Below are 12,269 nucleotides of genomic sequence, written 5' to 3'. Positions count from 1 at the left end.
CCTGTGGCCTTCAGGCTGCGCAACTGAACTGATCTTTTAATGCAAAAGGTGCCACTCCAGCAATCCCAATGAAAATCACAGGAAGGGCACCACAGAGATGGCAGAGGGAGGGGGGTACCTCTCCACCTTACCACGTCTCCAGCTCACGTTACCGAGCTCTAGTGAAGTGGCGGAGTCAGCGCAGAGTCTGCTGCGCCTCTAAAGCCTGCCTTCTCATCTAAAGATAAGTCACAGGCCCTTTATGTTCCTGCATCAACGTTTTACATCTCACTGAATTTCCACGGTGAGTGCGCACCACACCGCGGGGTCCATTCACAATGGGACGGGGCGGTGTGGCGCGTCTATGGCCGGCCGGTGGCTGCTGTGAGTGACGGCGGCAGCTGTGGAGCTGGAAGAAGAATCTTCTCCTGGGACCTCGCGGTTGTGAAGCGCCTGATCTGGAGGCAACGTGAGGAGCGCACATACCTCCAGAAAACCGACGACCTGCTTTCTTTCTTGCGCCCGACAGCTGCTGAGGAGCGACCGATTCGTAAGAAGAAGGGAATACTCCATCTTTTAGAGACCAATCTGTACCTAAAGCCAAAGGGCTGCGGGTCCATAGTATGGGAGCGCTATGTTGTCCAGGAAAGGACTCGTCCCTGAGGATTACTTGCTGACACGTTTAGCTGAGAATGTTCTACAGCCCAAATTGTTCAAGGCCAAACCGAGGAAAGCTCGGTTCGTCTCCAAAAGCGGCGCCTGCAATGTAGCGCACACCAACATCCGGGAACAGGGCCGATTCTTACAGGACGTCTTCACCACTCTCGTGGATTTAAAATGGCTCCACACTCTTATTATTTTCACCATGTCCTTCCTGTGCAGCTGGCTTCTTTTCGGGATGATTTGGTGGCTCATTGCCTTTGCGCACGGCGACCTGGACTCGATAGGAGACGACTTTGTCCCGTGCGTAACGGACATCCGCTCCTTCTCCTCGGCTTTTCTCTTCTCCATAGAGGTCCAGGTGACCATCGGCTTCGGGGGCCGGATGGTCACGGAGGAGTGCTTCTCCGCCATCCTCATCCTGATCGTGCAGAACATCGTCGGGCTGCTCATCAACGCCATCATGCTCGGCTGCATTTTTATGAAAACCGCGCAAGCCAATCGGCGCGCGGAGACGCTCATTTTCAGCAAGCACGCAGTCATCTCCGTCCGGAACAACAAGCTGTGCTTCATGATGCGCCTCGGCGACCTGAGGAAAAGCATGATCATCAGCGCCACCGTGCGGCTGCAGGTGGTGAGGAGAACCACCACCGAGGAGGGCGAGGTGGTGCCTCTGAACCAGATCGACATACACTTGGATAACCCGGTGGGCACCAACGGCGTCTTCCTGGTCTCCCCCCTTATCATCTGCCATGTCATCGACAAGGACAGCCCCCTCTATGAGCTGTCCGCTCAGGACCTGCAGCACGAGGACATCGAAGTGATCGCGGTGCTGGAGGGGGTGGTGGAGACCACGGGCATCACCACCCAGGCTAGGACCTCCTACGTGTCGGAGGAGATCCTGTGGGGGCAGCGCTTCGTGCCCACAGTGTCCGAGGAGGACGGCATGTACGCGGTGGACTACTCCAAGTTCGGGAACACCATGAAGGTCCCGACCCCGTACTGCAGCGCCAAGGACCTGGATGAGGCAGGTGGCTTGGCTCGGTTTAAGCTGAACGAGGGCGCCACTTCGCGGGCGACTGTGAGAAGACGGCGGGGCTCTACGGTGGCCCGCAGGTCCAAGGTGGAGACTTTAATGAGCTGATGATCCACTGTCTGCCAGCATTTTATATGATAAATGATAATTCATTATTTTAACCCTCCTGTTGTCTTCGGGTCAAATTTGACCCCTTTCCCAAAAGTTTCCATATCAGAAATGTTGGTTTCTTTCAAACACATTTTCCCAAAAAAAGTAACACTGATGGTTCCCAACAATACTCCTCACAAGTTAAATAAATTATCATCCCATTACTTTCATTGAATTTATGTTTTTTTGTCAATTTTATAGCACTTGGAGAGAAAAAAAATTGGTAAAAGAACTTTAAAAAAGTGTAAAAAATGAGAAAAATGTCAATAATGTGAACAAATGCCAAATCAAGAGACAAAAATGTAAAAAATATGTCGAAAAAAGTAACAAAAATGTAAAAAAAAAGACAAATGTAAAAGAGAAAAGCTTAAAAAAGTTTGGGAAAAGCCAACGAAAATGTCAAAAGGCTCAATTTTGACTTGTCGGTGGAAAGACAACGCGAGGGTTAAGTGTGTAACCTAGAGGTAAATGACAAAGTACTATTCATTTTGATATGAGTATATGTTATAATCAATAATCCACATCACATCTATCTCTTCAGTCAATGTCACAACAAGCCTTTTACTCAGGGTCAGAGTGAAAACGCACGAGGACAGGAATGCACTAATATCAAAATGAGACGTGTGGAATATCCCGGTGCCCAGGACGAACAGAAAGTCCAGTTTGGATGCGTTTGATCTTTTTTAAATTAAGAGTGACTGCATGTTTCTAGAATCAATAAAGGTGAATGCTTCATGTAAAGTGTGTTGTGGATGGAGAAGCCCCGTGATATGACTTATTAAAGGGACCCTCCAATGAGTCAGAAATGCACTCCCATAAAGTTAAGGGACTCACGAGCAGAGCCCGACTGAAGCTGGAGGTTTGAGGCCGATTTTAATATTTGAGTTTGAAAAATCCAGAAATGATTTGGCGACATTTTTTATACCAATCACTGAAATTGGATATTAAAGGTCCCACGGCATGAAGATTTCACTTTGAGGTTTTTTAAAATGTTAATATGCCCAGCCTGCCTGTGGTCCCCTAGTGGCTAGAAATGGCGATAGGTGTAAACCGAGCCCTGGGTATCCTGCTCTGCCTTTTGAGGAAATGAAAGCTCAGATGGGCCGATCTGGAATCATGCTCCTTATGAGGTCATAAGGGGCAAGGTTAACGCCCCTTTCTCTGCTTTGCCCGCCCACCCAAGAGAGCGGCATTGTGGCTTTCATACGAGCAAAGTGGGAGTTGGTCAAGACCACACCCCCAGCCTCCACCTTGCCCCCCCTCTCCTCCTCAAAAGCTACAGACTCAGAAATGGCAAATACTAAGGAAAGCTCATTGTGGGACTGGCTCTAGTGGCTGGAATTCTGCACCAAGGCTCAATTTTAGGAAAGAGACTTCAGACACAGTATTAGGGGACCACTAAGGTCTATATAAAAGAGACCTCAGATACAGTATTAGGGGACCCCTAAGATCTAGATAAAAGAGACTTCAGATACAGTACTAGGGGACCACTAAGGTTATATAAAAGAGACTTCAGATACAGTATTAGAGACCACAAAGGTCTATATAAATAGAAATGCAGATACAGTATTAGGGGACCACTAAGGTCTATATAAAAGAGACTGCAGATACTGTATTAGGGGACCACTAAGGTCTATATAAAAGAGACTTCAGATACAGTATCAGGGGACCACTAAGGTCTATATAAAAGAGACTTCAGATACAGTATTAGGGACCACTAAGGTCTATATAAAAGAGACTTCAGATACAGTATTAGGGAACCACTAAGGTCTATATAAAAGAGACTTCAGATACAGTATAAGGGGACCACTAAGGTCTATATAAAAGAGACTTCAGATACAGTATTAGGGGACCACTAAGGTCTATATAAAAGAGACTTCAGATACAGTATTAGGGGACCACTAAGGTCTATATAAAAGAGACTTCAGATACAGTATTAGGGGACCACTAAGGTCTATATAAAAGAGACTTCAGATACAGTATTAGGGGACCACTAAGGTCTACATAAAAGAGACTTCAGATACAGTATTAGGGGACCACTAAGGTCTATATAAAAGAGACTGCAGATACAGTATTAGGGGACCACTAAGGTCTAAAAGCATCTGGAGCACCATGTCATGGGACCTTTAAAGAATTGAGACAACATTTACTGTGCAAGACATTTTACTAGTATGATTTAATGCTATATATCCTATAATGCAACCATCTTTTAATTTGGCCTATCTTTCTGGTCAACTTCCACATCTTTCAAATTGTACGCTCAAACATATTCAGTTATACATAAGAACACCCCAAACTCACTGTGACATTTTATTTTCAAATCTCCCGCAGTGACAGAAGCCGTTACACAGCTGTTTTTACAGACTGAGTGATACTCAGCATCATGTTTTTGAGGCTGATGCTCATGGTTTTTTTTCCCTCTTGCATTATTTACTCAAACCCACTCAGACAAAAGACAGCGAGGCAAGGTGGCATTTCTCTCTTTTATTAGATTATGATCTGCAGAGCTTAAAATATTAAATTGCTTTTAACTTAGTTAATAATTAAAATACATAAAAACGAGAGCCAGAACTGAAGAACCCTGCAAAAAAAAATTAAAATAAATTAAAAAAAAAAGGAGAACTATAAACCCAATCCTCCTCCACACAGAGGCTGTCTGACAGAACCCCCCTTGCGATTCTTTGTACAGTCCGAGCAGACTGCATTTTTTATACATCTGTAATGATACCAGTATTGTTATTTCTGAACAAATTTTCCTCTTATAATCTTTAAAAAAAAAAAGAAAATTGAGGAAAAAAAAGCAAATCTTATGGGGACCGGTAAAAACAATAAACCAGAAGTGGAGGTTTTTAGTTTTACACTGAGTGAGCCGCTCCACACCGTCTACTCCCAGCCCTCTTCCTGTCTCCATCACTGCCTCTCTGGGCCTGCAGACATTACCTCATGTCTTTGTCCTTCTGTGCTGCTGGAGTGGGGGGTGGGTGGTGGTGGTGGTGGTGGTGTTGGTGCAGGGGAATGCTGATGTGCAGAACACCGGCAAACAACACTGATTCAGCCTCACGCGGGCACCAGTCTGCCTCAAAGTATCAACTCTGATCAGATTAAATACCTAACGCACAATCTTCTGATTTTCTTCTCCGTCTCCTTGTCTTTGTGGCGTTGTCTTCATGTTTGCTGCCCTCTACAGGTCGGCGCTAGGACATGTTTGTTAGGGGTACGTTATGAGACTATACTGTAGTTAAACACGATTAGCATCTGTCATATGAAGGACTGAGCAGTCCGGTGAACAAGGGACAGAGAATGGAAAATGAGAGAGTAGCGTCTCTCTGGCAGCAGTGACGTGTTCTCTCAGGTCCTGAGTAGGACGCGCTTTGACCCTCCCACCCCCGCATAAACAACCCAAACAGTGATTGGCTAGCATCGCCCCGTCATGGCAGTAACGTGGCTCCCTACTGGCCAGCGTAGTGGCCGTACGGCTGCAGGACGAGCCCGCAGAGCAGAGCCGCTTCTCCTCCACACATCAACAACACTGTACAATAGTCGGTTGAAGCAAAGCAGAGCCCCCTTCCTGTACTGTCTGTTAGGCAGAGGACAGAGGGAGGTGAAGGACACACTGCACCCCTCGCCCCCCCCACCCCACCCACAACAAAAAATAAAAACTGAATAAAAACTTCAACAAAAGTGAAATTAAACAAAAAATAAAACATACACATACTTTTTTGTTCCTACTTTTAAATTGCAGAGAGGAGAGGATTTGCCCCTGGGAGGAATGCTCACGCCAATTCCTGCTGGCGCGACAAATCCCTCTCCGCCACCCCAAACCCCCCCGCCCCCCCCCAGAAAAACCCTCCCCGCCTTCCCCCCCCCTTCCCCCCAGCTTGTTGGTTGGTGCCATGGCGAAACATAAGGGTCGTGGAAGGTCTGTAAGTCCTGCTGGCACCGAGGAAGGGGGCCAGGCTCTCTCTCCTTCTCTCTATCTTATCTTCTATCACCCCCGGGGCTGCCGTCTCATAGCCGACCCGCTCATCTCTCCGTCACGTGGTTTTGTGAAGAAGGGGAGGGCGCTGAGGCTGGGGCGGAAGGTGCTGGGGTGGGCGCGGGTGGCGGGACAGGGGTGCAAAGGACTTCAGACAGGTCGTCCATGATACAGGTCTCCTTGGGGTCGACCAGGCTGAATTCCCTTACGAAAACGATGAAATGTGCATACAGAGTGTTCAAGTGGCCCTGCAGGTCCAGAGCCACTGTCTCTTTAAAGTGCGCCCAGTAGAGGTGAGCCAGCACGTGGAACAGGTACCGGCAGATCTTCTTTACCAAGGACTCAAAAGAGTTGGGGAACTCTTTGCCTGAAGAGAGGACAGGAGACAGGAGAGACTGGATTAGGCACAGTACTAGTCATTAATAGATAGTGGGAGTGGGGGGGGAGGGGGGTTGTTCTATAGGTTTTTATTTTTCATATCAACAACAGATCCTGTAAAAGATCAAAATCAACAATGTGTTAAGTCTGTCTCTAAATACTTTCTGTACAATACTACTATCAGCCACAAGCCTATTTGGTCCTTTTAAGACTGCTCAGAAATATATTGTTTCATAAAAAAAAGTAATAATAATTTCCTTTGTACTGTACTCATCCAAGCGGAATGCAGTGCTATTGTTGGAGACTATTTTCATCTGTAAATTAAAACACAGTTGGTGCTTTAATGGCAGCGGGGCAGATTATTCAATCAACTCAACATAAACCCCAGTGACCATGTTCAAAATAATAAATAATGTCACAGAGTTTGGCTCATTGATGGAAAATTAAAAAAATACATGGAAAAAAATTCCTACAGAGGAATACGGTCTAGTTCTCATGAAATGTGTTGACAATAATAACGTATAGTATATGTCACCAGTCATATAATTTGAAGGATTAAAAGTCCAACCCCCGGCCTTTTGAATGATATTAGAAGATCACTAGTTGATAAATGGATTAGTCGCTCAAACATTCACAATATCTCCAGTTGCTCTCATGTAATAAGCACCTTTTACTATTTTTTGGATAATACAACCAAATGAATAATCAAGAAATTAATCAGGAGAATAACCGATAGCAAAATAATTGTAGGACTTATATCACTAGAATATTTTTCAAACGTTAGCTCAGATGTTAGCCCTCGTCTGAAGCAGCAGGGGGCAGCAGCACATCATCAGTACGTCTCAGAGGGAGGACACCTTCAGAGGGACACCACTCACCGTATTTTGTAGGGAAGATCTCCTCGTCTGTGACCAGTTTCTGACAGAGACTCATTACGAAATCAACATATTGTGGAGCAGTGCACTTCGTCTTCTTCCCCCTCTCGTCATACCAGTAGTATATTCTGCAGAGAGAAAGAAAACATGTTCCTCTCTGTTGTCACATATGCCTTGGAAAATAGTTATGATAGTTATACAATCATTGAAGAAAGAAGATGCTGTTACACAACTGGGGGCTGACTTCACATTTATCATTAAGAGTGTCTTCTAAAGAATGCTCGTGGTTAAAGCAGGAGCTGCTCAGACACAACAAGAAATCTGTACTTCTCTGTGAACAGTGAAATTATTAATCCAAGCAGGAAGAGATATGATTGGCCAATATTTCATCATCTGGCCCCATTACGTAAGAACCTATACCTTCTAGTGAAGCCACTCCCTTTCTGGATGACACGGTTTAGAACGACCACACGGTCCTGTGACACACACATCCTTGTCCAAGTATCACATTTGCGTGTATTCATTCCAGTCATGTTTCTGAACTCCGTGCCCCGGAGCTTTAATTTCCTGATTGGGCCAAATTCCCTGACACTGATCCACCCCCGCCCTGTCTCCCAGTCCCGCTGCTGATCAAACGTTTCCGGAGGGGGGGGGGGGGGGGGGGGGGGGACCAGACAGCTATACTGCAGGCAGGCGGATCAGAGTTAACAAATGTCAGACAGCAGGTCAGAGCTAGTCACGCTAGCAGGTCAGCCCACACCTTAGACATAAGATGAGTGAGCTAACCAGGGAGGAGGCAGTGAAACAGGACGGGTAACCACGGAGACAAAAGGCCAGCGGACTGATCAGCGAGGCAGAAAGGTTAATTAATAAGCTGGACGAAAACGGTGAAAAGAAATGTGCATGCAGGTGTAACCGTCAGACCCACATAAACCCTGAGGAATGTGAAGCGTCTACATAACTGACCCTGCAGGAGGGGACCTACTGACCACAGCACCAGACCAGACCCTAACAACACACCCCCTCACCCAGGATCAGACTGGGTGCATGTGTGACACTCACTAAACTACAAACATGGCTTCTCCAGTGCGACAGACCCGGCCAGGCATGAAGAACCTACGGCCACGTCCAGGCTGGCTGACTTACTGCTAACAAACACACGGCTTGGGGCTTGGTAGGGTTTTATCAAATAGGCATTTTTACAAATTCTTTATAATATATGCAACACTTGCTTACTTAATTTGAAAAACAAAAAACTTATTTTTTGTCCCTTTTGTTGATAATTGTTTAGGAATGGGCAGAACTGGGCTCATAGCTGTGGTATTGTACTTTCTTTTTTACACACACACACACACACACACACACACCACACACACACACACACACACACACACACACACACACACACACACACCACACACACACACACACACACACCACACACCACACACACACACACACACCCACACACACACACACCACACACACACACACACACCTTTATGATATCTGGCTGCACCTACACAGTGTTAATATATAACATACATAAAGCATGTCATAATATCAGTAACCATAACGTTAGAGGAGACACTCCAAGGACTAAAGTTCAGCTAAAGAGATTAAATGTTTGCAATTGAGCTAGATGACTACCTGAATGTGAAATAGGAAATTTAATATTTCATTTTTGTAATGATTTGTATGCGCAGCCAAATCCAAAAAGAAACGGGCTGTAAGAACCTACTGCTAACGAAAAATAGTGAGCACATTAACACACACACACACACACACACACACACACACACACACACACACACACCTCTCAACCCCCCCCCACCCCTCCTAAAATGGTCTAAATAGCTTCCAAATGGTTCCGTTCCTTCATAGCTCATGGAAACATTTTCTTCCAAAAATAGTGCAGAGTTCTGCCTCCGGCCAGGGGCACCGACGCTGCTGCGACTCCGTCAGTTTTCACCACAGAGGGGGCGCGGGTGCCAGGTCCTGCACGGGCAGGAAAGGGTGTGGTGCCGGGCAACGGGGAAGGTACGATCATAAATGGTGGGCTCTGACAGTAAGGGTTCACGTAAAAAAAAATACATTTAACATTTTGGTTGAATCCAGAGTGGAGCTGTGAGACAAACTAAAAGGGCTTGGTGTGTTTTTAAGACATTGGCTCGGTTTTCCCCATGTCAATACACAGTGCAAACAAAAACATGTTCTTCTGCCCTGCTCTCTCAACTCTTCTAATCCCGCAGAAGAAGCACATTTGCTTCTTCCTTTTCTCAAGGTGTGGGCTACTTAGCTTAAGGTGACCGCAGTGGAAAGATCCACTCTTGACTGAGAGGTTAACTAGTGACACGTTTGTCTCTCCCAGCATATCTGTCACACACGGCATGTGTCACTTCTCAGTAGTTGAGTTGTTTGTCATTAAAGTCACGGTCTTCTAATCTATCCAGGGTGAGTACGTCAGCGAGCACACTTCTAATATGTTAAAAGCTGTGTAGCGAGGTTGTGGGTAATCAGGTTTTTCCAGTCTTCAGTGTAACCGGGGGAATGTCGGACTCTGTCCAAAGGCAAGAGCTCCCACGTTAAAAAGGCAATCTGCCCTGACAGGGCAAACTAGTTAGATAACTGCTTACAGATAGTCACCTCCCCTGTGTTAACATGGCATTAATAGGCCTCCATGTTATGATTATCATCTAACATTAACTATTGCACAGGTATGCCCTGCAGTAGCAGTTTTTTTATTTTGAATGAATTAGCCAGCAATTAACCCTCTGAAAACATCCCAGACATTTTGTCACAGTTTTCATCACAGCACTCAATCATCTAGATAACGCTTTCTAAAACTTTGGTCAGTCCAAGGCAGGATTAGCTGGGAGATTTCTTCTAGACGAGGGCCACTTGTAGAATACTTGCAGAACAGGGACAGGAAGTAGTTCTTTTGGAGATTATGGTCAACTAGTGTGTGTTTTGCCATTGAGAACGAGCTGACATGCTAACATGCTACGGTTAGCCACCTCGTCTCGGCTAGTGACGTAGAAAGCCGTGCAGATTTTGAGACAGTTTTTTTCCCAAGTTTGTATGCGTGTGTGGAAGCCCCAGAGACACAAAATAACACCCCAAATCCCTGAAAAGTGTTTTTTTCTTCATAATACGGGCACTTTAATGTAACAGCAGCACAGGATGTGTGTGAGACTGATTGTGGTCCCCGAGGGCAACAACAACTGAAATTGTCGAGACTTGTCTACCCATTTTGTGTAAAATAAAATTCACCCACTAGATATGACACTACGTGATTCTTTGCCGTTTCTGAACTCTGGGGTTCAGCCTTTTTACTAACCTCTAAATATTCAATTCAACTTTTTCCAATTCAACTTTATTTATAGTATCAAATCATAAAAAGAGTTATCTGAAGACACTTAACAGATAGAGTAGGTCTAGATCATTCTATAAATTTACAGACTCAATAATTCCAGTAATTCCCCCAAGAGCAAGCATTTAGTGCGACAGGGGCAAGGAAAAACTTTCTTTTAGGGAGAAACCTCAGACAGACCCAGGCTCTTGGATTTCTGCATATTATTCTTTAATAGTGACGTTATTATTGAGTAGGGGGAGGGGCAATTACAATTCTCTGACCAGTAAACGAGGTATTTTGTCCTGAGGTTTTACAGCCTGAAAAACTAATAATAAACACACATGTGTGTGGCTAGGGATGGGAAGAAAAAGAGGGAATTAGGTATTAAAAAGTACTTGATTTGTGAAAACCAGACTGCTGAAGCCTGCAGATTCTAGTTTTAAGGCTTGAAAAATGTCCTTAAAACCTATCCTTAAAATATGCAGACACAGCAAGCATTGAGACACAATGTACATTCATAGTGTCCAACAGCCCAAGAACTGTGTGGGTAGTTAAAAGACCAAAATGAAACAGTGAGAGTGCCGGGGAAGCATCCCGCGCTGAATTAACCAATTTCTGATAAATAAACCAATTTCTGATAAATAAACCAATGGGCCTCGGCAGGTGAGCGATGAATAAACCATAAGCGGCGGAGATAACTTACGTGTTGCAGGCTGTCATGGCTTGACAGGTGTCCCCAGTGCAGAACTCTGAGATGGTGCTGTACTGCAAGTTGATAAGATTGAAGAACGTCGTCGCTGTGGCAAAGACAACAGAGAGATTTCAGAGGATGCAAATCAGTGTTTGTCATCTGCAACAAAGAATTAAAAAGGTCCCATGACATGGTGCTCTTTGGATGCTTTTATATAGACCTTAGAGGTCCCCTAATACAGTATCTGAAGTCTCTTTTATATAGACCTTAGTGGTCCCCTAATACTGTATCTGAAGTCTCTTTTATATAGACCTTAGTGGTCCCTAATACTGTATCTGAAGTCTCTTTTATATAGACCTTAGTGGTCCCCTAATACTGTATCTGAAGTCTCTTTTATATAGACCTTAGTGGTCACTAATACTGTATCTGAAGTCTCTTTTATATAGACCTTAGTGGTCCCCTAATACTGTATCTGAAGTCTCTTTCCCAAAAGTCAATGGTGCAGAATTACAACCACTAGAGCCAGTCCCACAATGAGCTTTCCTTAGTATTTGCCAATTCTGAGTCTGTAACTTTTGAGGAGGAGGGGGGCAAGGTGGAGGGTGAGGATGTGGTCTTGACAAACTGCCACTTTGCCTGATTGAAAGCCATGATGTCTCTCTCTCATGGGTGGGGCAAATTCTCAGGGTGGGCAAAGCAGAGAAAGAGGAGGTAACCTTGCCCCTTATGACCTCATAAAGATTCCAGATTGGCCCATCTGAGCTTTCATTTCCTCAAAAGGCAGAGCAGGATACCCAGGACTCTGTTTACACCTATATTACATTTCTAGCCACTGGGGAACCACAGGTAGGCTGGGGGAACTCATATTAATGTATAAAAAAACTCAAAGTGAAATTGTCATGCCATGGGACCTTTAAATCATAGAGAGCACACGTGAAAACCTTTTCCAAGCCAGAAGGATATGAACAACTAAAATACTACCAGAACATAAAAAGACTATTACTGTGTGGGTCATGTCACATTTTCCAATGGAGGATAATGTCATACCTACAGTACTTTAGTGCATCTGTCACTGTGATCAATGGGACATGCACACACTAATCCATCATGTTCTTCAACAGCGTGTGAGCCTCAAACAATAACGAATTAATGCGAGGTGGCAGCTTTTG

At 45.0% G+C, this 12,269-nt stretch overlaps 3 protein-coding genes across 7 annotated transcripts in view; 2 read left to right on the top strand and 1 right to left on the bottom strand.

Annotated features, from left to right (window-relative positions):
• abcc8 (ATP-binding cassette, sub-family C (CFTR/MRP), member 8) overlaps positions 1-12,269 on the top strand; it is an 89,319-nt gene that overhangs the window by 71,804 nt on the left and 5,246 nt on the right. The gene's annotated exons all lie outside the window — the stretch shown is intronic.
• On the top strand, positions 570-2,566 carry kcnj11 (potassium inwardly rectifying channel subfamily J member 11). The gene has a single exon (XM_032522516.1). The coding sequence runs from the start codon at positions 614-616 to the stop codon at positions 1,781-1,783; it is 1,170 nt and encodes a 389-aa protein (XP_032378407.1). The 5' UTR covers positions 570-613; the 3' UTR covers positions 1,784-2,566.
• The window catches only part of mob2a (MOB kinase activator 2a), an 82,111-nt gene continuing 74,136 nt past the window's right edge, over positions 4,295-12,269 (bottom strand). For all 5 annotated transcript variants that reach the window (XM_032522521.1, XM_032522522.1, XM_032522520.1 and 2 more), the window contains exons 3-5: positions 11,113-11,206; positions 7,058-7,182; positions 4,295-6,168 (exon numbers count right to left, since the gene is read on the bottom strand). In XM_032522521.1, coding sequence (XP_032378412.1) covers positions 5,849-6,168; positions 7,058-7,182; positions 11,113-11,206 — 539 coding nt within the window. In that variant the 3' untranslated portion in view covers positions 4,295-5,848. The remainder of the gene's footprint in view (positions 6,169-7,057; positions 7,183-11,112; positions 11,207-12,269) is intronic.

The sequence above is a fragment of the Etheostoma spectabile genome, chromosome 8 (genome assembly GCF_008692095.1).
Source record: "Etheostoma spectabile isolate EspeVRDwgs_2016 chromosome 8, UIUC_Espe_1.0, whole genome shotgun sequence".
Classification (NCBI taxonomy): domain Eukaryota; kingdom Metazoa; phylum Chordata; class Actinopteri; order Perciformes; family Percidae; genus Etheostoma; species Etheostoma spectabile.
Note: the sequence above shows the minus strand (reverse complement) of the source record. Positions and strands in the feature narration are given on the sequence as shown.

What these genes read in the sequence shown, in the direction of transcription:
- kcnj11 (XM_032522516.1), top strand. Translation starts at nt 614, where the DNA reads ATGTTGTCCAGGAAAGGACTCGTCCCTGAGGATTACTTGCTGACACGT.